This window comes from Gadus chalcogrammus, chromosome 18 (assembly GCF_026213295.1).
Source record: "Gadus chalcogrammus isolate NIFS_2021 chromosome 18, NIFS_Gcha_1.0, whole genome shotgun sequence".
NCBI lineage: Eukaryota > Metazoa > Chordata > Actinopteri > Gadiformes > Gadidae > Gadus > Gadus chalcogrammus.
The window spans coordinates 8,234,658-8,261,001 of record NC_079429.1 but is presented as its reverse complement, the minus strand read 5'-3'; the positions used below and the strand labels follow the sequence as shown (position 1 = coordinate 8,261,001).

General features: G+C 46.2%; 2 protein-coding genes across 2 annotated transcripts; one reads left to right on the top strand and one right to left on the bottom strand.

Moving 5' to 3' along the window:
- Window positions 1-1,400: 1,400 nt before the first annotated feature.
- Window positions 1,401-8,917, top strand: LOC130370907 (S-adenosylmethionine synthase-like). The gene is made up of 9 exons (XM_056576458.1): window positions 1,401-1,765; window positions 3,081-3,158; window positions 3,536-3,658; window positions 3,979-4,091; window positions 4,752-4,895; window positions 5,097-5,315; window positions 6,242-6,424; window positions 6,999-7,132; window positions 7,675-8,917. The coding sequence occupies exons 1-9, from the start codon at window positions 1,681-1,683 to the stop codon at window positions 7,775-7,777; spliced, it is 1,182 nt and encodes a 393-aa protein (XP_056432433.1). The 5' UTR covers window positions 1,401-1,680; the 3' UTR covers window positions 7,778-8,917.
- On the bottom strand, window positions 8,902-26,167 carry LOC130370908 (transmembrane protein 150A-like). The gene is made up of 8 exons (XM_056576459.1): window positions 25,878-26,167; window positions 25,306-25,398; window positions 22,646-22,693; window positions 21,289-21,375; window positions 19,023-19,090; window positions 16,041-16,168; window positions 11,239-11,416; window positions 8,902-10,489 (listed from the first exon to the last, which is right to left on the bottom strand). The coding sequence occupies exons 2-8, from the start codon at window positions 25,368-25,370 to the stop codon at window positions 10,146-10,148; spliced, it is 918 nt and encodes a 305-aa protein (XP_056432434.1). The 5' UTR covers window positions 25,371-25,398; window positions 25,878-26,167; the 3' UTR covers window positions 8,902-10,145.
- Between the last annotated feature and the right edge of the window lie 177 nt (window positions 26,168-26,344).

Genomic DNA, 26,344 nt, shown 5'->3' with positions numbered 1-26,344 from the left:
CTCTGATCATCTCTGGTATATACCCAACATTAGGGCAGAGCGCCACATCAGAAAAGCTGGCTGGAGAAGATGGAATGCGTTGGGATAAACTTGCCTTGCAGCTGCCGCATTTCCTCGAATCGCCCTCCGTAGAGGAAAGAGAATCCCCTAGCCCCTGTCACATATCATCTACCCAGCGCCTGACCCTATGGGTTCACTGTGGACACTTACAGTTGGGCTTACAGTGGTTTACTCCACCGCCAAACAGAGGGACTCACTGCGGGAGACGCCTGCTTGTTAAGACCATGGGGAAGTCCTGACCTTTTTACCAATCGTATTCAATTCAATTCCATTCCATTTAATTTGAATAGCACTTAATCACCGGTACAGTCTCAAAGGGCTTAACAGGCCAAATATTTATGCACCCCCCCCCTGACCCTAGCCCCCAAGAGGGCAAGAAAAAACTCCCTTATTTAGCCAGGAAGAAATCTTGAAGAGGAACGCAGAATGGGGGATCCCACCTTCCAGGGATGGTAATGGGTGCGATGGGTACCATAATTCACATACATGCATACATACATACATACATGCATGCATACATGCATACGTACGCACATACATACATACATACAGGAAAAACATTTTAATTCAGTGATGGGGTGCTGGCCAGTCAACCAAAAGGAGAGTCCAGGCATCCAGTCGCAATAACCGCAGCATGCTAGAACAGAGAGCGTGCCAAGTGCACTGGAAATATAGACTGCTGCTAATATAGTAACAGCACAGACAAGCACAAACAGTCGCACATCGATACAGTCAGAAACAGAAACATTATCATGATCAGACAGACACCGTCACACATCATCCACACATTTGATATCATTCCCGACATCAGCATCGTTTTGGCACCCCTATGTTCCAAACAAAAGGCTGTAGGGGTATGTTTTCAGCTTTGCTTTGAATAGCTAGACAGAGTCAGCTTCCCTGATTACAGGTGGCAGACTATTCCATATGTTTTGTTTGATCAACAGACACTGTATCTCCCCCAATTGGACTGCCTATCAACAGTTCATTGCCAGATAGTGAGGGAATCCATGATGTGCAGGGATCTGTGTATTTAGCACCGGACACGCCAACAGGAAACAGAGGGGCCCAGTGTAGCTACAAGCAGACAAAGACCATGCAAAAGGGAGTGACTCCATTCTGCATGGTCTCAGCGGAATATCTTTCGACTAGGAGTGGTTGGGGATCCAACCTTAATGACTTCCAACCGGTGAAGAGCACATGCAGATCGAGTTGTCCTTCCGCCCAAAGAAAGTTTTGTCCAGGAAAAAGGTTGAATCCCTCCCACTCTGCCTCCCTCCCCTCTGCACCCCCTGTTCTGCACCCCCTCCCCTCCATTTTCCCCTCTGAATGGTCTAATCCACTGGTTCACATGAGCTCCCCTCCCCCTGCATGTGCACGCATGTGTGTGCGTGTGCGTGTGCGTTTAAGAATGTGCCTTACCAAAGTGTTTTAAGGGCACCGGGTCCAAACACTTTTGAGATTACACGCTTGCCTTGATATCCTGTGTCTAGTTGGGGCTTCTACGACCAGCCCTCCCTCAACCAGGTTGCACGTTATTCCTCCTTTAAACCGCTCAGCCTGAGCTTCTGACTTCGTCGTTGCGGACAGACTTTTTGAGTGCAACAGGGGGGCCGCACGATGAATGGGACTTTGGAAGAGCCGTGCAAGGATGGCGACGGGTCCTTCATGTTTACGTCCGAGTCGGTGGGAGAGGGGCACCCCGGTGAGTACGGGACCCTCCTCGGGGTGGTGTCGCCGCTCTCCAGCGTGGGCTGGGGGGCACCCACAGAGGAATGCGGGGGGTTTGGTGGTTGAGAATTGCACAACGAGGGGAATGTGAATTGGAATTCTGCTGGGATACTGCTGCTCTGCTGAACAGAGAGGGGATCCTAGAATTGGGGCTATGCAAGAGGTGTGTTCCTGGGAAAAAAAGGTGTATTTCTCATCATAAAGCAGATTATGCATGGGGGTGAGAGGATGCAGGAGAGGAGAGCGTGGGAGGTTAGGGTAAGGTTAGGCTTGCTTACTAAGGCGAGCTATCACTGTAGCTTGGGATGTAGCCCATAATTGATCGTCTGTTGTTGTGCTGTAAAGGCTATGTGGAGTGTCAGGTGTAAAACATTGATTGACTGACACATTTTATAGGCAAGCACAACCACAATTGCCTTGGGGAGCCAGAAAAGTTAGCAACAAGGTGGATGCGATCCAGCTTTATGTGTTTGCATTCACAAACACAGTCATCAGCCGCTGGGGATTTAGCTGCAGGGTTGTGATAGGTCATAATTGATCTGTGAAGCACCTCCTGGCTGCATGCCTTACTCCACATGCAACACATGGCCAACAAAGACTATTTTTGAATTGGTCAAACGTATGCACATAGGCACTGTTCCGTGCACTACCAATATAGCCACACACACACACACACACACACACACACACACACACACACACACACACACACACACACACACACACACACACACACACACACACACACACACACACACACACACACACACACACACACACACACACTCCTCAGATAAGCCGTTTCAACTGTCACTCATGAACGTATGCATACACACAACTATACAGGTGCAGAAATGCAAAGACTCACACAGTTAATAATTCACAGAATTCCGTAGTGAAATCATGAGATGGGGGGGTATAGCTACATGCTGTATTTTCAACGTGGGTAGTAAAGTCCTCATGTGTGTGTTTTTGATAACAGATACTTATAGCTTTGCGTCTCACGGACCACATACAAACTATGGTCCGTCCTACCAACCACTCAGCTATTCTTAGGCACTGTAGCTTCCAGTAGGAGCCAGGAGTAGTAGAGTTAGATGGTAGTGGAAGCTTGGGAAACATGATACTTCATAGCTCCACTCGCGGTCATCGATATGTTCAGTAAAAGTAGGGGGGAGGATGCAAGCGTCCCCTTCTGATATCTGCACTGTTTGGCCAAACACCTCGTGAAACAATATTAAACTACTGAGCTGTTATGATATAATCACACACACTTCTTGTTTTTTTAGATAAGATATGTGACCAGATCAGTGACGCAGTGTTGGACGCTCATCTGAAGCAGGACCCAGATGCCAAGGTGGCCTGCGGTGAGTCGGGATGTCCTCCAGTAGAGGGCAGCAGAGACAATGCTCTCGCTTTAACGGAAGACGTTGGATGAATATTTTAATTAATATAAGGCCTTTACACAGTCCACAATTCCAAATATTTATTGTACTATGAATAATAATATTGCATTTACAGCACGCATTGAGGACAGGGACTTTTCGTTCTTAATAAAAAGAAATCAATTATATGTACTGAAAAGTATTTTTCTAGTAAATATTCTAAAGTGCTTAAAAGAAAAACCCAGCAGCATATCTAATGTGAATCCAAAACGAATTTTACACCGAAGTTATAGCAATACAACTGTGCTCCAGAATACCTGTGTTGAGTTGACTGTCGTTATTAACCGGGGCGAAAACAGAGACGGTGTGCAAGACTGGCATGGTGCTGCTCTGTGGAGAGATCACATCCCGCGCCAGCGTAGACTACCAGAAGGTGGTGCGAGATACCATCCATCACATCGGATACGACAACTCGGACAAAGGTAACAAGACACGAGGGCCACAGACTATTGTCTGGCGAGCCATGGATTATCTGTGCGTGCGTGCGTAATTGAATAATGTTTCAGAATGACATTTGAAATGTACTTTTTAAATAGATTGTGTTCCCTCAAATGTATTATATTATCTATTAGTTCCATTGTCAACAGCATTTTAATGACATTGTATTATTTTAATTTGTCTTTTATTATAAACATAATTACCACTATCCAAATCCTTGTTTTAAATGAACCTTCATTCCAGTGTACCCATGATGTGCGCCATCATTCTAGCGTCTATAAAGATGTATTCCCCGCCCTCTCAGGCTTCGACTACAAGACGTGTAACGTTCTGGTGGCGTTGGAGCAACAGTCCCCGGACATCGCTCAGGGCGTGCATATGGACCGCCTGGAGGATGACATTGGAGCAGGGGACCAGGTACTGTTAACCCATACTGGTACAACTTAATACAGCAAACATGGACTCCAGTGGATAGCAGCAATCTAAGTCAGACACAGGGAATTGAACCCAGTAACTTTTGGACATGCGGGAATCACCCTAAAAGACTCTGCTCCCCCATTCGTCCCTTGTGCTATTGACTATATAGGTGTGTGTTAGGTGCTGCAGTCCAAAGCAGAATAATCACAATGATCAGTAAGTCATTTCAGTGTTTTTCTGCCAATGTTTTACTGTAGTCATGGTTGTTAGAGAGCAGGAAAGAGTCAAACAGAGCAAGATTATAACAACCCAAAAGAAATCCGCTCCCTCTCTGCTCCCTTCCTCCCCAAGTTTCTCTTCCACTGTGATTTTTTACGTTACACATGATTGACAGGCGAGATGGTTTCCCTTAACCAATCCCAGAAGAAATTCCCTGATTGTTCAGAAAGAGACCTGGGAGCTTTCTAAAAATCGAAATTATCTCCTGCAGAGGCAGAAGCAGGCCAAACAAAGTGGATATTCTCTCAGTGCATTTCCCTCACTAGCAGCCGGCTGTGCCATTTCTAACACGTGACACTCAAATACCGGCTCTTCAACTCACCTACAGCACCTTTAATGCATTACTGTGAGACTAACCCAGAGTGTGGCGGGGGCCGGCAGGGTCTGATGTTCGGCTACGCCACGGACGAGACGGAGGAGTGCATGCCGCTCACCATCGTCCTGGCCCACCGTCTCAACGCCAAGATGGCCGAGCTGAGGCGGAGCGGCGAGGTGCCCTGGCTGCGCCCGGACTCCAAGACACAGGTAGGCACGCCCCTCTCGCCTCATCTGGGCTGTAGGTTAAGATACTGACTGTGGCCGACAACAGTTGCCTTCCCTTTGCTCATTGTCCTCCTCCACCTCCTCTCCTCCATCTCCTCCTCCACAACCACCTCCTACACCTCCTCTTCCTCCCCCACCTCCACCTCCTCTTCCTCCCCCACCTCCACCTCCCGCCCTCCCCAGGTGACGGTGCACTACGACCAGGAGAACGGCGCGGTGATCCCCCGGCGGGTGCACACGGTGGTGGTGTCGGTGCAGCACGACGACTTCATCGAGCTGGAGGAGCAGAAGGCGGTGCTGAAGGAGAAGGTCATCAAGGCCGTGGTCCCCGCCAAGTACCTGGACGAGGACACCATCTACCACCTGCAGCCCAGCGGGCGCTTCGTCATCGGCGGCCCGCAGGTACCGTTAGGGTTCGATAGCTGCTGGACCCAAGAGCAGAGCACAGAGGGCAGGGCTGGAGTTGGAGTGATGAACGGGTTTATTTGGAGCAGACCAGGGGTGAGGCCGGGGGCAGTTTGGAGAGTGGGGAGCTACAGGCTGGAGGGAGTGAAGCAGGAACGCTGGAGTTGTTGATCCACAAAGCTATGGGCAAAAGGAAACAAAGGTGAGACACAAGATTTAAACAGGAGAATGAGTGCAAGTGTGAATACTTGAGCCATTTACGAATATCTACCACTGAAGTTCGCAGTATGATCTGGCGACGGCTGCGGGGAAACCAGGTGTATTTGAAGGGGAGTTGATGAGCTGATGCAGGCCAGGTGTGACCAGTGGAGGTGTGGCAGGCACAGCACAGAGACAGACAGGGGGTGTGGCAGACACAGGGGGCGAACACACAGCATCACAGCTGTGGCTATGACAGGTATGAAACCTAGGGGTCATTCTTAAGAAGAGACTAGTGACATGAGAATCAAGAATCAGTTTTCTTATCGTGGTTTTTTAATGTACCTTTTCTCCGCAAATCTATCAACAATCGATCAATGTTCATGACGAAGCTGTTGTGAAATTAAACCGTTTTTGGGTGAATGTACCATTTTGTCGTAAACGATGTGTAACAATGTTACAATGATGATGATCTTGCATTGCGTCGCCATAGTTACACGCATAAACAAATGAAGAAAGTGGATCATGTAGGATAACTTAAAAAACGCTTAAAAAAAAATGCACCCAAAAATCTGTGTGTATGCATGTTTCACCATCCTCACGTCATTCTCTGTGTGTCTGTGTGTCTGTGTGTCTGTGTGTCTGTGTGTCTGTCTGTGTGTTTGTGTGTCTGTGTGTCTGTGTGTCTGTGTGTCTGTCTGTCTGTGTGTCTGTCCGGCGGGCAGGGGGACGCCGGTGTGACCGGGAGGAAGATCATCGTGGACACGTACGGGGGCTGGGGGGCCCACGGGGGCGGGGCCTTCTCGGGGAAGGACTACACCAAGGTGGACCGCTCGGCAGCCTACGCAGCCCGCTGGGTGGCCATGTCCCTGGTGAAGGCCAAGCTCTGCCGCAGGGTGCTGGTGCAGGTGAGGCTTCACGACATCCACGCTGCTGGGAAATGTAGTTTGGATGCAGGATGTGAGGGCTGTTTAAATGACTTGCTGGAAGATCAGTCGGCAGTCAAGTATTACCTGAAGAACATCCCCAGTCTTCTTGAGGCCTGTCTGTATAGAAAAACATCAACAAATTAAAACAGACACTAAAATAATAACAGTTATACTTTACAATCAAGATAATAATCCAGTTATAAACATTATTATATAGCATATGCATAGGGGTAAGGGTGACAAGAGTTAGGGTCAGGGAGGGTTAAATAACGGATACCATAGTAATGTGAACACCATTACCTTAGTTAACGTGATGACCATCATTAAATGATTAACCATTGACCATTAGTTAACTGTGAATTAACATGGTTAATATTTATGACTGCATTAACTAATGTTCATTCTTGGTTAATTAAAGTGTTACCATAATAACTATTTGAACAAATTTTAAATATATATATATATATTATTATCTATATATATGTATATAAATACGTTGTTACGTCATGTGAAGACCTTTTGGCTGATGTAGGCCCTCACGTGTTGTTCCCAGGTAGCGTACGCCATCGGAGTGGCCCATCCTTTGTCCGTATCGCTGTTCACCTACGGCTCCTCCCAGAGGAACGAGAAGCAACTGCTACAGATCGTCAATCAAAACTTTGACCTCCGACCTGGCATCATCGTGAGGTGAGGCCCACGTCTAGACAGATGGGGGGAAGCAGTCGTAGTCAAGTCAAGTTAAATGTATTTCTATGGCCCTTAATCACAGTTACAGTCTCAAAGGGCTTTCCCGGACATATATTGGGGACCCCAACCCTAGACCCCAATGAAAACATGAAATAACTATCAAGGAAGAAACCATTACAAAGAACGCAGAGTGGGGGATCCCTCCTTCCTTGGATGGGTAGAAGTACATACATAATGGCAATAATACAAGAATACATTTAAAGTCAAATTAAATAGATGGCAAGCTATGGCCAGGGTGAAGAGGTCCTGGCCAGTGAGCAAGCTGGTAGCCATCAAGTGTGTGTGTGTGTGTGTGTGTGGGGGGGGGCAACCCAGTTAAACAGAGCCAGCATTATTCTCCGATGGGTCAGTCAGTGCTTTTGTAACACTGAAACCACTGGGAGTGCATCAGGCTTTGAGTGAGTCCACTGTGATCAGCTGTACGAATAACAGAGGAAGAGTGAAACATTAACGGACGGGTGCGGGGGTTCTTGGATCAACAGAGACCTGGACCTGAAGAGACCTATCTACCAGAGAACCGCCTGCTACGGCCACTTCGGCCGGAAGGGCTTCCCCTGGGAGGTTCCCAAGGAGCTCAACTACTGAGCACTGTGTTTGTGCGTGTCTGCGTGTGTGTGTGTGTGTGTGTGTGTGTGTGTGTGTGTGTGTGTGTCTGTGTGTATGTGTGTATGTCTGTGAGAGTATGCATTCACGTGCACTTATGCATTCAAGTGTGCCTGTGTGTGCGATGGGGTCTCAGGCTGGCTAACCAGGTAGCTGTCCACGTGCTCATCAAGCCGCCCACGTGGAACCTGTTAATCATGCAGCTTTCCCCTGAAAGGTGTTTATGTTTTAGATCCCGGAGTAAAGCGTACTCATTGGACAGAAGGAGTGGAGTTGGAGGGTTCTCAATGACTCATTGGTCGAGATTCTTACTGAATGGTTATCAGAGCTGCCAGTCTAGTAAATTAGTTATTGTTCTTTGCCATTGTATAATGTCTAAAAAACATTTTCTCATTTAGGTATCAACTTTATGTGCGACTAATCTGTGGCAAGAGCCTTGCAGTATTAAGCCAATGACCAAATGTTACGCTAGAAGAGCCATATGTTGAAGAGTAAGCATCATAAGGTCTTAATATATAAAACAATACTATGTACAATACAAGATTTAAGATGATTCATTTTGACATTGTTTCAAATAATATTTTTTGGTTGAAAAATTGATTTTAACTTTGCTCTAAGGGTATTGAATTTAAAAGCTATAGTGTTTATACATCCCTAAGTATTACAAATCTTCCATATCTAACATGCTGATACATATGCTCTAAATACAAATGTTTTCCTCATCCTTAAGAGTTTTGCATTTTCTTAATAGGAACCACCTCCACAGTCTAATGCTACTTATACCCAAATTGCTTAAAGTCTGTTTGTGGTGAAAATATATTTGGCAAGAAGTGTTAACAGCCTCATTGATTTCCAAAGAAAGCCTGTAAAGAGAAGACTATGTGAGAATGTTTATGAGGAAACAACACTTCCTAGTTTCAGGGTGCTCTTGCTTCCAGCTACGATAAGCACAATTATGAACTCAGTCATCTTTCTCTCATTCTCGCGCTCTCTCTCCATCTCTCTCATGGCTCAGAATGCTGAACACATTATATAACTCTCATCTCAATGTATTAACTGACCTGAGAAATGGTGTACATAGGCTTTTTGAACAATAAAACAAAAAACAATAAAAATAAAACATTTTGGATTTTCGTTTTTATTTATTTCAAGCAGTTATGGTAACAGTAAAATATATATATATTTATAGATCTATATTCCTTTGGAATGCAGTTGGGAATGATAACATACAACACACAAATTGTACTCTATTTTGGTCCCTTTTTTTTTGGCTCTACAGAGAAGCTGGTGGCCAGACCGCCGCTCCCAGTACAGAACGACCCGGGTCAGGCGGTGGGGCGAGGCTAAGTCCTCCAGCGATGCCCCCTGAAGGCCTGCCCTGTGTTACGAGTTGCATGGTTTTTTGCATTGGCTGTGTGGTCACACAACAGTTCAACAAGAGTCTCTTAGCTTTTCCACTGGGAGGTCTGGGAGAACGAGGCTTGGCAGCGGTAGCTTTGTCTGATTACATCAGATCGCGGTGGACTGTCCACCGCGATTGCGCATTGAAGCTGCTGCTACTTAGTTTTGGTCGAGCATCCCGTAAACGACATGTCCCCCCCCCCCTTCTCTCAATTCTGCCCCTTTTAAAAAAACAAAGAAAAAAGGGAATCAGCTTTTCAAACAGCACACAATACTTGGTAGAAAAAAACAATCCCTCTATTGTCTTGAGGTTCTTCCAGCGGTTCTACCTCGATGTAGTGTATAACGCTGGTGATGTAACAGATTTTTCCTGAGAGAAAACAATGCTGGCCTTGGTTGTCTGAAACACCAAACGCTGAAGGAGAAAAAATAACCAAACAAACGAACAGGCGAAAGTGCCCCCCCGCGACGTTGTGCCGAGCGAGGAACACACATCCAAGGCACGTTTCAGGAAACCGCATTGCATGGAGCGCAACGGGGGGGGGGGTTGGCCATGTATAAAAAGGGAATCGTTACATAACCAGGCATCAAAGCGAACGCCGAGACTTTTCTCTCTCTCTCGTTTCTCGCGCTGGCACTACACGGTCGCACGCCGTGTGTAAAAAACACACGACGCGGCAAACGCTGTGCCGCGTCGCCGATTTGCCGCGGTCGCGGCGGGACAGCTTGACGGCCGCCGCCGGACTCTCTCACAGTCTTTGGTCGTTGCGGTCAAACAGCTGTTGGCTTGTCTTCCGTCGCCCCCCCTCCGCCACACACACACACACACACACACACACACACACACACACACACACACACACACACACACACACACACACACACACACACACACACACACACACACACACACACACACACACACACACACACACACACAACCCGTCCGTCAGTCCCCCCCGGCGCCCCCACCGGACAGCTTCTGCGTGACGTGCTGCGACGTCATGTCCCCGCCGCCGCCGCCACACTCAGAGTACAGCATGGCCAGGCTGTCGGCCGGGTAGCAGCCGGCCGGCGACGCCTCCATCTTGTGGTGGAGGACGGGGTCGGGGAAGGGGGATGAGGAGGCCCCGCCCCCCCGGGACAGCACCACCAGGGTGTTGGCGGACATGGCGGAGAACTCGAAGGCGAAGGTGCCGTAGAAGAGCATGACGAGCATGCAGAACACCCACTCCAGGATGGCCGAGATGTGCTGCAGCGGGAAGCTGGCCTCCACGCAGAAGAACCCCCCGCCTGGAAGAGACTGGGTGAAGGAGAACGACTGGGACATGTGGTGGTGGGGGGGGGGGGCATGTGAAAGGGAGAACGAGAGAGAGAGAGAGAGAGAGAGAGAGAGAGAGAGAGAGAGAGAGAGAGAGAGAGAGAGAGAGAGAGAGAGAGAGAGAGAGAGAGAGAGAGAGAGAGAGAGAGAGAAAATAAGAGAATGAGAGAAAAGGCAAGGCAGAGTGAGACAGACTCAAAGACAGAGGGAGAGAGAGAGTGAGAGAAAGACAGGGAAAAGGAGAGTTTGAAAGAGAGAAAGACAAAGAGCCCTCTCTTTGAACACACACACACACAATCACACCAAGATAAACACACCCTAATAGAACAAAACACAGAATGCATCGCTCTATGTGGCCCAGCAGAGGGGAGATGAATCATAGAGTACTAAACACAGAGCTAGACACAGCGTGCCACTTGACGGTCTCCCAGGCCAGACATTGTCCAGATAATGTTATCTATTAAAAGGGGCTGAGCCACTCAGTAAACAAAAAACCTCACTGTATATCGCCCTTTAGCACAGTTGCAGACATGGGCTTCAGAGGCCTCCGTTTAAAGGGGGCTCCACCCCATGATCACTCTTGTACAGTTCTGTTTGGGTCCGCTGTCCGCGGAAGTTCTCCTGCTTAAAACGTGGGTTCACCCCACCTTTAAACTCTCATCCTCCATTCTCCCACATACAAACAGAGCAGTATGGGGGCAGCGCGTGTGTCAAAGGATACCGAGAACCAGGGCCATGAAGGTGAGGAGGGACATGGTCAGACGTAGGTGTCCTAGGAGGTACTCGTGCTGGGTCTTAGCCAAGCGGTAGGTCAGAGCCGTCTGGAGGCTCACAAACACCATGCTGCAGGTGAACGCCACACCGGCCCCCACATAGTGCAGCACCTTGGCGTAGTCCAGCTGGAGATAGGACCGAGAGGGTGGGAGGCAGCCACACACACACACACATTTTATAATTACATAATTTTTTCTCTCCAATTTTACTACTCATATATCTACACATGTTTGCGGAAATAATAACAAACACAGGATGCATATTATAGGGGCTGTATGTAGATTTGAGAGCTATTATTTGAGTATATCCTCTGGCGTTTTCTGTGCTGTTAATGCACTGTGAAAGCGTCTGTTCCCGTTGACTGCCCCTGCCTCTGTATGGGACAATTTACTACTCCCAGCTTATTTCTGACCAATGACAGCATCTCTACCCTGCTGAACCCCCCTGAAACGTACGGTCCCTCTCTCTCTCTCTCTCTCTCTCTCTCTTTACAACTGCAGAAGGATATAATTGCGGTGTGACATTTGACCAAAACACCAAAGTGGGCAAAGGCGGCACCGTGGTTGCCAAGGTGACGACGGTCACCATGACCCCATATGACCTGCACTGGGAAGTCCACAAAAACACAATATGTCAACAACATATGAACACTTGATGATGGATTTTAGGTACAAAGTCAAGGTGCCCCCTCTCTGCATGATTACAGCTCCCTAATAAAACAAAGAAAAAAGGCTTGGTTTATCTAATCTTCTCATGCATCAGGTAGAGTCAATCCATCCAAGCTGCCGGTTAATATATCGTCACACCGCTGGGTGTTAACTCATTTATCTGAGGTTGCTTGCATGTGAGGTCAAAGTAAGCTGGACAGAGTTTATTTAGCTAGATAACGACCGGCCCACTGTTCATTATCCCTCTTATTACACGGCTACTAAATCAAAAAATAATTTGACAAAAATAAATAAATGAATAAGTAAATCAGAATAGACTGTTTAACAACGCTGTGTAATAAGGAGGAGAGTTTGCATGCATCGATATCTAGGGCAGTGGTTTTCTAAAAAGTGGTTCGGGAGCCATAAGGGGGTTGCAGGAGGGACCAGATGACCACAATCTAATCTTGCTTCATTTGATCATTAGTAAATGGGAGAGAAAAGGGGGAATCGTGTATTGGGTACCAATGACATCAAGACATTTTTATTTATTCATGTATTTTTTGACATGCTAATGATTAAGCAGCCAGGCGTAATAACCGGATATGCTAACCTGTCCGAGATTATGTGAACTCGTTCCTCCAGGTTGAAATAAGCCGTTTTCGAAAAATCCGGACATTCCAAGAAAGCACACGCTGGAGCCAGAGTTCTGGTGTAAGCTTAAACATGTCTTAACCTTCTACTTTAACAGAGCTCAGGTTTTTGCAAGAATTAGTGGGAACACTTTTGTTAACGTGTTCCCACATTTAAGGTGCAGGTTTTGGAGTTACAATCCTTTTCCTGAGGAAGAGTTTTACCAATAGAGAGAAATGGAGTCATTCGCACATACAGAGCTCGAGGCTTGATAATCACAGCAACACGTGGCACTCCTAAACACACTTCTATTTGCAGTAATTCCAGTTGACTTAACAACCATTTTCTTCACGTGGATGTTTATCAAAACATCCTGCATATGACTCCTTCACAACCCTCCTGCAGGAAGCGGGTTCCAATTCAGGGGTAAACAGCTGTAAAAAAACATGTGTGTGTTTGTGTGTGTCAAGCTGAGTGTGTGTGTGTGTGTGTGTGTGTGTGTGTGTGTGTGTGTGTGTGTGTGTGTGTGTGTGTGTGTGTGTGTGTGTGTGTGTGTGTGTGTGTGTGTGTGTAGGTGAATATGTATGTGTGTGTGTATGTGTGCGTAGATGTAAGTGTGTGTATGTGTCTGCGTGTGTGTTTTTGTGTGTGTAGATGCAGGTGAATGTGTGTCTGTGCTTGTGTGTACGTATGCGTGGGTGTGTTTGTCTAGGTGTGTGCTTGTCTGTGTATGTATGTGTGGGTGTGTCTGGGTGCTATACACAGTGTATGCATGTATGTATTGTGAGGGTCAAGAATCCCTCCAATGTTTAGCAGCAGGTAAACATTGGTGTTATGCTGGAGAGGAAGGACCAAAAGCAGGTGCCACTTCCTTCATTGCCAAAGCCAGGGCGGAGGGTCTCTGCTGACCAATCAGAAGCCACAATGCAGAGGTGACCCCACCCACCTGCACCACCCATAAATACCTCCACCTGTCCAGACATTAACAATTCAAACAATTCATGCATTTAAAGGAAGTATTGCAATGCAATAAACATACTGCTTGGTAAAACGAGGATATATTGAAAAAAATAAAGCCATGCACACACATACACACTCACGTACATACACACAACCACAGAAACACATGCACACCAACACACGTACACCCAATCAAACAAATGCTTACAGACATTCAATCAAACAGACACACACAGACACTCACGCACACACACACACACACACACACACACACACACACACACACACACACACACACACACACACACACACACACACACACACACACACACACACACACACACACACACACACACACACACACAAAATGTGTACTCATATATGTACGCATATATGTATGTAGATAATTAACCTCAATCAACCAAACACACATGCATACACACACAAATTCCCCTTTTCTATACGGTCTTCCAACATGTGCCGACAAAAACCTGAAGGAATGTAAGGCAGCACATGGCACGAAGAGAACGAGAAAGACAAGAGTGGCCTTTGACATGCTATATGTCTACACAGTACCACCCTGTATTCACACACATGCGTGTGCTGGCATGTGGCGAGTACATGCATGGCCCACCCTGGACTCCATGTCATTCTGGATTTGCATGCAAGAATCACACACTTAAACATACACTTATACGCGCACACACAGACACACACACACACACACACACACACACACACACACACACACACACACACACACACACACACACACACACACACACACACACACACACACACACACACACACACACACACACACACTAAACCATCAAATACATATGTTTGTTTCAGCTGCTGCACCAAAATGCTTTCCTGGCAGAAGGCCATTGCTTTCTTCTGCTATAAACACAACTACAATATACAACTGCAAAGCCCAACTCCCAGCTCAAAACAGCAACCATTCAATTTACAAATAAAAAGCTAATTATGGGTTTGTGTGCATAGGCCGTGGTATAGGATGTTATATGCAGACGTTTTGACTCCAGGCGACTGGAAGGGAACAGAGACACAGAACATAGCTGCCTGACAGCGCATGACAGGAACCAAGGGAGCTGGATGGAGGCCGCGCCCCATCCATCACCATGAGGTACAGTGCTGTCTGTTAGCTCGGTCTTAGCCAGACGGAACCACTAGACACCAGAGACAGACAGAGAGAGAGACCGACAGAGTAAGAGAGGGAGAAAGTCAGTAGGGGAGAGAGGGAGAGACAGAGAGAGACGAAGAGAGAGAGAGAGAGTGGGAGAGACTAGAAAGACAAAAAGAGAGAGTTAAGGACAAGAGAACCTGTCCTCAAAGTGAACTCGCCAGAGGCCACTGAGTGCGAGCGACATAAAAGGTCCAGGGAGAAGCAGAGAGCCATGTTGTGAGACCAGGAAGAAGCTTGAGTGTTGCCAAACAGAACAGTCAGAGGAATTAGGTTGGAAGGTCTACAAAGAGCGGGGACGTGGGACGGTGTTTGTGCATGAGCGCATGCGGGGGTTTGTGCGCCTGGGTGTACGTGTGTGTCTGTATGTGTGTGTGTGTTGTTTAATGACACTGAGCATATCCAGACCACACACACACACACACACACACACACACACACACACACACACACACACACACACACACACACACACACACACACACACACACACACACACACACACACACACACACACTTTAAACAGCACCACCCTTTCTGCTCTGAGCCCACACCTGGGGTAACAGTGGACTTGTTGATGGAGATCAAACGACCCCCTACACAGAGCCATTGTGATTTACAATGGCTGGAAGTATTGAAAACCACAGGGATAGATAGCCATCGACTGTTGTCAATGAATATGGTTTGGCTCCTGCATAACGATGCTGGTAATAGAGCTGCTTGTTTTGGACTGCAGAATCAAGTCACCGACAGTCTGTTCTGCGACAATGGTTCTCCTCAGAATCAGCACACACACACACACGTGATAGCGCTACGAAATGGGGTGAACCAATGGGCCAGAACGTTGATCGATTAGCCTCCTTTCCAGCCGTTCTCTTTCTGTCTTTCTGACATGCACACTGCACAAGATATATTGTTTATACGTCTCTAAATAACACTTGTTTATGGCTATGCTAGGTCTTCACCTGCCGTGTGTATACAGAAAATATGTCTGCTCAACATCTGTGTGTGCAATCCACCCTGGGTAGCTTCCCAGGTATCGGCGCTGTATCACTCGGTACCAACACATTCATAGCAGAAGGGATTGTGGAGAAGTCTTGTTACCGTGACTTTACCAGCTCCTGTTGCATCCATGGGTCCATCGCCTACCTCTACGTCCATCACCCCCCCCCTCCCCCCGGTCCCCCCATCAACAACTCTATTTCCATTACGCCCCCCCCCCCCCCCCCCGCTGACAGCTGACACAGACAGAAGAGAGACCCAGTCTGTGATGGTTCCTCTGAACCGCGTTGCGTCGCTCACCTGGAAGTTCCCGGCGGTGAGGAGGCCGGCGGCGCACACCCAGCAGGTGCAGAGGCCGGCCGTGTTCAGCACGCAGTTCTGGTGGCGCTCGATGACCAGGGCGTAGCGCAGCAGGCCAATCATCATCACTGCAGGGACACACCGACGCACAGAGGCTCAACGCGGCCGCCCGGATTGGCAGGGCAGGGCACGCTAAGCATATATTCAAGCAGGCGTTGTGGAGAGCAGAGCACACACAGTGTCGCGGGACAGACACCTTGTAACGTTTCTTTGAGTTGTTGTGTCTGAAATAGACTCGGACGTATACGTGTGGAGGGAGAATGCAGCCATGTTGTATTCCTGTGTGTTTTGATCCCTTAAAATACAAAAATGGCGGTCACGTGCCGTGTGCTTTGGGCTTGTGGCACTGTGGATGAAAGAGTCCATCTAATGGCACATACATACACATATTTGTATACTTATATATATGTATATGTGGTATAGATATATACTAATAAATATGTGGTGAGGAGGCAGACATAGGCCTACAAAGCATAGTCTCTCACATTGTCAATAGAAATAACAGCAGCGTACATGACAGCATGAAAAAGACTCAAGAGCTGGTGGTTGAGGGGGTGACCCTTTTCTAGATGTTTAGATGTCACCCTAATATTTTATTTTAAAATACAGTATGTACATGTGATGAATACTGCAACACTAATGCTAGTCTGCAAGTGGGGCTGAGCATATAACAGACATTAACCAATAGCAAGTAAAATATAAACAACCATTCTATTCATGTTTCACTTTCTATCCAAAAGCCCACCTCTAGCTGCAAGAGGATAATAAAATATCTCGCAATGCGATGATATGCTCGGCAGCGATAAATTGACAGAACCCACACCAGTGTGCGACATGTTTCAACAAGCAGTCCGATTTATTGAGCAGAGGCTGGGGCCAGGAGTGTCAGCTTCGGCATAAACAGACACCGTTGCACATCTGGGCTTCATCACTCTGCTGACGAGCGAGAAGCGGTGTTTATCTCCCCATGTTGTCTGTGTACAAAACCACACCGTCATCCGTTCTGAGCACCGGTTCATCAGAGGTTCTAGCGAATCGGTGAAAAAAACGTAAGAGAAACTATTTTTTTTTAGCCCTGGAGCTCTGGGTTACAACACACCGACAGAGCTCCCAGCCTCCCACGTTAAGTTACTTTGTAGTCCGCGGGCGTTGTGGTTCTTGCGTTCGTTTTTCCTCACTTCCAGATACAGAGGAACACTTCGAAGTAAACTCTCTCGTTAGGATCGACATTATTCAAGCCCTCCTTTTACAGGGGTGGGATCGTAAGAACAAGGGGAGCCTTGTCTGCGTCAAACCTAAATATACAACAACACAAGAATGTCCTTGGCGAAGTGCGTTTTCACAGAGAGCCAATAGGTTGAGTAATCATGACCTTTTACCTCACCTTTCCTTGTAGTAACCCTTTTAATGACCCTTGACCTTCGGCTGAATAATAACATAATTAGAATAAAGCTACATGTGTCTGCCTGATTGCTTGGGTTTGAAACCTCCTTTCAAAACGTTGAATATTTTGGAGGTTTTGAGGCATGTCATTCCTAGGAAGAGTGACTAATGCCGTACAGGATGCCATTGTGTCGGCCGCACGCTTGGATAAAATCATCTGCTAACCGTTACGAGAATCAAAGCCGCCGGCGGACAAAACTGAACAGAACTATTACCAGCAGTCTAGCACTTGGAACAGAGTTTTGCATAATAGGTATGAAGGATGAGCGGTTTGGAGAAAACAGCAGCAGTCTAGCAGGATAGTCAGGTTGATAGCCTCATGAAATGCTCAAGTTTTCAGAGAACACTCTATAGGAAACAGGTGTGACTTGGCCGGACCGATCAGAGTCGGCTCTCAGTACTGGCTGAATGTTTTTGCTTGCGTGCCAAGTCATATAAAAAGAATTGCCACCATCTCCTAGTCCACGCGGACTAACTGACTTTGTGGAAACTTCCACCACCTCCTGAGGGATTTCTCGTGTTGTGTTTCCCTTGGATGTGGACTTTCACGTCAGCGTTTGGGAGGTGGGAGGAACTGACTTAATGTTACTTTAATGGCAACTTGCTCTGACTCACTACTGGTCAGAGCAGAGAAGTGCCTCACCCACCTCAGTTCAAAATATCCAACTTACAAATTGACTGTGTGGATCTTCATAAAATGGCCCAAAATATCTTCCCACGCACTAATCCCATTGCGTTCCTAAGTGGCGTTCGAAGGACGACCATAATAAACCATATGTCGAAACTCTCAGAATGTAAACTCCCAAAGCAAATATAAAAAAAACAACAATGTAAACGCGGCCCTGAGGCCGATGACCCGTGAGCAAACCACCCGAAATAGACCAATGTTGAAACCCAGTGGTGCTGGAACGGCCTAAGCTGTCCACAGAGACAGTGGAACTCCAAAGCCTCCGTGCTTGCGGTCAGAAGCCTGCTGCCCTTAGGGGGTGGGGGGGGGGGGGGGGGGGGTCAGGGGAGGCACGCAGCAGGGCACGTTTTAAAAAGTACCTTTTCGGGGCAGTGGCATTTCCGAGTAGCCATTTTTTTTTTTCTGTGATGGGGGGGGGGGGGGGGGGGAGACTGGGGCAGAAGCAGAGAGGAGGAGAGAGGAGAGGAGGGGTGGGGTGGTAGCAGAGCCTGCAGAGCACAGAGTGCTGGCTGCAGTCGCCGCCGCCGCCCACAGCTGGAACAACACGGCCGGGGTCTTCGGTGCATAAAGAGCCCCATTGATATAGGAACAATGTTTATAGGCGCCGTGTGTCTTCGGTACCTCCGTGTGAACGCAAAAAAACTGCGGTCACGGTGAAGTGACGGGAGAGAACGGTGTGCGTTCTGGGTTTGTGTGAAGTGTACGTTCGACCGCGTCGGCGTAAACGTTACGTAGCACAGGTAGTATGTGGGAGAGTGTTAAAGCGCTGTATTCACGGAGGAGCTACATACCCATGAAGGACCCTGTGCTGCATACGAGACTGAAGAGGCAGCTCTCAGGAGGCAGGGTCCCGCTCTTACTGTGAAAGAGAGAGAACAGGGGAGGGGGGGGGGGGGGGAAATAGAAGTGAATATGGAGTTTCCAAGTAGCTCAGTGGCACCGACCCTCCCTCCCCTCCCTCCCTCCCTCCCTCCCTCCTATCCCGCCATGAAATAATTTGGCCTGTGGTCGCGTTCCTCCCTGAGTACATTGTTGCGTTACTCCAGGTTGCCCCGGGACACAGAGAGAGGGAACTAAACTAAATAGGTGGCAGCAGTTGGCAGAGACCCGGCATTATGTACGGCCACAGAGAGACGGGCCTCAGAGGGAGACAGGGGCCAGGACAAGCGTTTTACGACAGAGCTTGAACACGGACAATAGGCAGTTATTTGACTAGCCTGTAACGCTGTGTGTGTGTGTGTGTGTGTGTGTGTGTGTGTGTGTGTGTGTGTGTGTGTGTGTGTGTGTGTGTGTGTGTGTGTGTGTGTGTGTGTGTGTGTGTGTGTGTGTGTCTGGGAGGGGGGGGGTCTTGCTCAGTCTTACAGTATGGCAAAGTCAAAGCTGAATTATACTTCTGCGCTCAATAGCCACTCTGGTTCTCTACATCGTGAGTCTTTGCCCCAATGCTTGCATTTAAGGTTCTGCGTCACGTGTACAGAACGTGAACAGAACCATACAGAACACCATAACCTAATAAGGCGATTTCTGTACGTCTGTTTCTATACTTAACAGTCCAGGGAAGCTCTCATGCTGTAACCCTAGGCTGCTGCAAACCTCGCACATAGCAATCAGATCCAGGGAATTCCCTTATCAATTACCTCTTCAGCAAGAGTTTGATGATTTATTTTGAAGCTTGCCATTAACGCACATGCTCTAGGTTCACCCTATCCAAGATTGCATGAACTGGTTTCCCAAGGCTGAAACCGAAAATCCAGACAATCCAGGAAAGCGCTTGCTTGGGTCAGAGTTTGGATTTAAGCCGAACATATCCTAACCTGCTACTTGAAACATAGCCAAGGATGATTCAGGATTTAAGATTGCTTTGGGCCAAATGCAGCATACAGCAGTGGATCTGCTGAAATACAATAAAATATGGAAACAAAGTGTGTGTGTAGGTGTGTAGGTCTGTATGTGTTTGTGTGTGTGTGGGTGTGTGTGTGTGTGTGTAGGTGTGTGTGTAGGTGTGTGTGTGTGTGTGTGTGTGTGTGTGTGTGTGTGTGTGTGTGTGTGTGTGTGTGTGTGTGTGTGTGTGTGTGTGTGTGTGTGTGTGTGTGTATGTAGGTCTGTAGGTTTGTGTGTGTGTGTGTGTGTGTGTATAATAGTGTATGTATGTGTGTGTATGTGTAGGGGGGTCGCACGTCTTGTTTACATTGCATCTCAGTGTGCGGAAGTTTCCAAGAGGATCCTCTGGGCAAAACAAAGGCTGTCTTCCTGCCTGAGTACAGGGGTCTGCGACCCCCACTGACACAAGAGTCAAGGAGCTGGGGCTCAGACAAGTGCAGGCTTATCTGCTGGAGCCCCAGCGCCACCGACAACAGCCCTGCGCCCAGACCGTTTTAGCAGGTAGTGATTAGCCCTGGTTTAAAGCTGGTTTTAGTGCCACATACCGTGTGTGAGGTGAGCCAAGTCACGGATAGCGTTCGGGGCTACAGGAATATAACATCAAATGCTATTCTGGAAATAGGATTTGGTCGTGTTGTTGTTTTTGTGACGTTTGCTTTAAATAGATGCGTTTCTACACATAAAACAACATTTTCAGATATCCACTCTCCGCAAAATTTGCTCTCTCACCTCACTTAAAATATGTGCCAAGATATGCTGACCTGTTCCACTATGTAGCCATGCTGAAAGTGTCAATAGCAGGGAGGAATAGATATCATGAACAAAAAAATGACTCATCATAAATGAAAATACATGGACAAAAACACTCACTGGAATACAGTAAAAGCGGAGCAACCAACCCTGTGAGGCTGTGGTCTGTTTAAGATACAAAGTTAATACTTGAGTACTTCCCGATTATCTGCACATTCAGTACGTATGAACATGTTACAAATGTATCATGATTCATGGTTCTGACGTAAGAGAATGGTTAGAACAAAGATCAACAATGCGATGACTTGACATTGTGTTGATGCGATGAGGCCCATGAGCCTGTTGAAATGCTACTTCCAGAAATGCTACTTCCAGAAATGCTACCTCCAGTAACATCTAATGAGAAACACTGGGTCCAACACAAACCTGATAAGGGGTAGGTTCTCCAGAGTACAGCAGAGCACCGGCCCTCTCTGCAGTGGAAGCAGCTCCTCACATGAATCATTGTACAGCCTGGGAGCGAACAAAGAAGGGCCGAGCACAGATTAGCATAAACGTATAAATCATTGTGTTCCTGCACTCTGCACGTGCTCAAGAGTTCGGTATTTGTTTGTCCCTAGGCCGAGGAAGGTTTTGACTGGCACAGAGCAACCGTGCATGGTTTCACAGGCTTGTTTAGAAAGGTGGTTAATGTGTCAGCAGCATGAACTGCACCCTCAGAATTTGATGCAGATGAGTGTAAGAAATTAACCATGCATTTAAATTCTGTTGACTTGAGTTTAGATATCAAATCTGTGTCTTTGTTTTTTCTACTGGGTATGTGACGTGTGAATTGGATTAGCAGGCGATTTGATCTCTGTTTACTCTGCGCATACCACTGAAGCATCTGCAAGAATGTATCAGGTCAATAATATGTGTTTTACTAAAGACTAGAGGGTTGTCCTCTGCATAGCAGTCAGGTTCCTCACCTTCAACATACAGAAAGGCTGAAGTTAAAAAATAACTTTCTTGCTTGCAGTTTTGCGGACTACTATCTCTTTTTTTCTACTCTCTTTTTCTGGATATATGTACACATACTAAACACCATCTGTACCCTTCACTCCTGCTGATTTCACATGTTTAAATTAAGACTGTAACCCTGCACTGGGAGTATGCAGCAAGAGGCTGTGTGGATCTAGGTGGAGAAAAGACAAACTATTCCCTCGTATTATGCAATGAGCCTAGCCGTAAACACCTTTACCCGAATCAAGAGCAGATGAACACTAAAGTTGTGTCGGTGGTGTTTTTCATGTTGCAGTAAGGAATAACGTGCATAATGCATTTATTAATTTTGAGTATGCTAGTTTCTTTATGCTAGTTTTCACTTAGACATTGTACGATTATTGTTTGATCTAACACACAGAGGCAGTGAGAGTCTGGTTAAGACTGTTGGCAGTTGGAATTGATGTACAGCTTTACTGCTGATTTCAGCAGGTAACTGCTCCCGGCGTGGAACGTTTAAAAAGACTTCTGGGCATACTTATTACACCCAGTACCAAGTATGCTGGGAAGGTCAATGTCTTGCGGTTTATACTTGTTTACGCCAGACTCAGTCAGGACTCTCTTACAGTCAGCGCTAGTGAGGGACTGCAGGACTGCAATTTGGTTACTTCTCTTACGCAACTAAAACAAGTTTCTCCAAAGAAGCAGGTGTAACAGCCATTTTGGACCTCCCCTAAAGCAAGAAGACCACATTATTAATGGCCAAAGCAAAGAAAAGTGTTGGGGGAGTTGGGTGCCTTACCAGTTATTCAAAGGGCAGACATGCTGGTTGTACAGGGCCATAGCGTATCTGTAGGGAGGAGACAAAGAATCGTAAGTCCAAGAAAGGGAAGTATGTTGATCACAAACCTTAAAGAAAAGTCAATACATACACATACATGCGTGTTTTTCATCAACACATCTGTACATTTTCTACGAAAAACACTATTTCGGACTATGTTGGTGCTGCAGGGGTTTCAATTATAAAAGATAAAAGAGATAAGGCAATTTATTGAAAAAGTTGTCAGTTATTACTTGCCATAAAAGATTATTTACTCGTTTTAACTTCTGCTATTAAATGAAGAGAACAAATCTTCCACTTCCCTTTGAGGTCGACCACTATGAGGTGCCTAAAATTTTGAGGTTGGCTAATGATACAACGAGTTTGCCTCATTAATATTAAAAAAAGCATTGAGGTCGAGAGCCGGTGTATGACATAGTGAGCAAGAGACTGTTGAATATGGGTGAAAGGCCACGTTCCGTCTCAGTGGGTCAGCCTCCCACCAAGGGAACAGTGGATTAAAGATGTTGACCCTCATGTCCAGCAATGACACAAAGTTCAGGAAAACACGTTTATACATCATTTTGAAAAGAACACATTGATCATTGCGTGATGATGTTTTGTAGAACCATTCTCCGTCATGTGACCTGAGATATCCAATAGTTTCTTCATAACGATATTTGGTTAATAACTGAAGCATTGTCCCTCAAGACGATCCACATGTAGGATAGAAGGTTACAAAATTGTAACGCAGTTCTACACATAACAAACTGCAAATCTGTCGCTCCATCTTTGGCTGTTTTTCCTTAAAAATGAATTTTGGGTGACTTGACGATGGCATTGACTGATATAATGTTTCTTAGCAAAGACCGGGCCTAATAAATGTACAGAGCAGGTCTAAATAAAACCAGCGGAAAGGGTAAGGGCAGGCCAGGACTAGACAGGCCATTATCACCAATTGTCTCAGACAGCCAACACTTTAGTGAGCCAGTGTGAGAAATTATAGTGCCCACTGTCTCAACACTCCAGACGCTTCCTGGTGATCAAAGCCATTATGAAGCTGAACACACTGGTGGAACTTAAGGAAAGAAGGCCAAGGAAACAGAGACAGCATTAGAGGGGGAGAGAGAGAGAGAGAGAGAGAGAGAGAGAGAGAGAGAGAGAGAGAGAGAGAGAGAGAGAGAGAGAGAGAGAGAGAGAGAGAGAGACAAAGACAGAGACAGAGAGAGAGGAGAATAGAAAAAGGTAGAGAGTGAGATAAAACAAAATGCGAGGGGAGAACAACAGTCTAAATTGTGTATAGTACCATTTTTAAATAGAGTTAACGGTTTCCCATATAGCCATTAAATGAGGAGTAGGCATTTGTACTATAAATAGTAATAATAGTATTTAAAGTACTAGTCAAGTAGTGAAACTTGCACAACTTCATTGCGTCAATACATTTTCAGTGATTGTTACATTTAGTTTGATAAAAGAAGCATAGGTATATTATATAGTAATTGTGAATGTTTTTTTTGTTTGAAACCCATGATCAACTGCTGACATTGAAAAACAATTCTATACAGCAAATGGAATGAACACAAGAAGCGGTACCTTAGCAATCTCTCTCTAGGTCATCACCTTATACTTGTCATGGTCTGTGTCGTGTTTTGGTGTGTTTCCCTTTGTTTCCCTCCTGTGTTGATTACTCCCCTAATGAGTCTCAGCTGTTCCTCGTTGCGTTTCTTGTGTTTGCTACTTAAGCCCTTCTCTTTCCTCTGTTCCTGGTGCTGTCATTGTGGTTTGTACCTGAGTTGTGTTACCTGTATTCTCTTCGTTCACTTGCTCCTTGCTCCTTGCCTTAGCCTTAGCCTTTTGGCGTAAATAAAGTGCCGTTTACCCTAACCGTCTGCATCTCGGTCCTACCTGCTTGCCTGCCACTCGCAAAGCGTAACAACACTTACCTTATCACTTATTGTGGACTGTTATAATGTTCTTCATACCCTCTTTAAACAAAGTATAATCAGGTTTGTGTAAATAAGGGGGCTAGTATCATATATTGCTGACCTACTCTAGTGCATGGAGTGGACGGACCTTGTATTTTAGTTGCAATACAAATGTTACTCCTAATGGCTATCCCTAAGTGACACCCGGTCCTGCCACCTGTTTGAACAAGAGCTTAAACTGACAGACGCTCAATTTACATCAAAGCATTGCAAAGCAATTTTTTGTATTCAGTATTTCCGTTCACAGATGTGAATAGCCATGGGTTCGAGATAGACGGACAGAAATAAATGGACGAAAGGTCACACATAATACTACGGGCTAGGCTTCAGGGTTCTGACTCCTCCACACAACCTCGGAGAGATCGGCATTCCATTACATTCCTCCCTTTGGGCATGTAGTTTAACTCTGACTAAGAAACGCGGATGAGGTTCACTGAAGAGCAATAGAGAGGTTTGGAGCTGACAGCTGTGGAATTGTCAGCATAGAATGATCATCAAAACGATTTGATCGCATGTATGACTGGCAGACCAAGGGATATAGATTCATCAAAGCAAGTCTAAAACCAGGCTTGCTTGTTGCAGACTTGATAACTAAAACAAGGATAACAAAAACAAATGTTTGAGGTTATGACGTTTTAATTAATTCTTAATACTTACACAACCCATATCCCTGTTAGGATGAAGACTGGTAGACTGATGGGAAGAATGATCCACAGTGACATGTTCAATTATTTCAGTCAACCCGGGCCACTGAAAACAAGCATAGCAAGCAATTACCTTTACTTTTCCTGAATTTACATAAGCATACATGACAGCCACAGACGAGCCTACATACATGAGAATTAGGCCGACTTGTTATGAGCAGTCTACTTTTTCACTACTTTGGAATGACTCATTATATCCATTGGATAACTATTTCCAGGAATAGGGGTGGACTGGTGCAAAATGTCAAAAGGCACACCAAGTCCCCATTACTATGTAAGTTCAATAGCCTACATGTAACACATAACCAAATAACTACTTAATACGATTTAATAAACACACTTTATTTCATTAGGTGTTTCATTTGGCGTGTAAGCTTATTCATATGGGACTTATTCATCAATAAAACAGAAAAGAGAATAAAGAAACTTGCTGCCGTTAGGGTTAGTTCTTAAATGACGTAGACACGAAAAACGTTATTACCTAAATGATGTTAGAAATGCGTTCCGCTAAATGTTTCATCCTACCTTTTGCTGGTAAAAAAAAAAATAAGGAAAAAAAAGCTGTGCTTAAGCACTGCGCTTCATCTCAGCTACCCCAAACCCAAGAAAAAGTTTCTAAAAGGCACTAAACGTCCATCTTCTCTCCCCTGCGCCGGAAACTCATTCATCTTCTCAACGTCAACTTATTACTTTAGCCATTTTACTAAAAGTTATGATATGTATACATCTATACCGTTCACTTCAACGGTGTTTCCACCAAGTTTGTTTTGACTCCTTGACGTAGAAGATGCCCGGAGAGGACATCCCGCAATGAAGTCCATGCTCCTCCCACTAAACTATGTTTGGCTGAGAGGATCCTGAATTGAAGCGTTATCCCGGTCTACTGTAACGCAATTTCCGGTCACTGTACTCCAATTTACAGTCATTGGATCTTGAAGAACAAGAACACACAGAATAGCAATAAAACAAGGAGAATATCTATGGAGTATTGA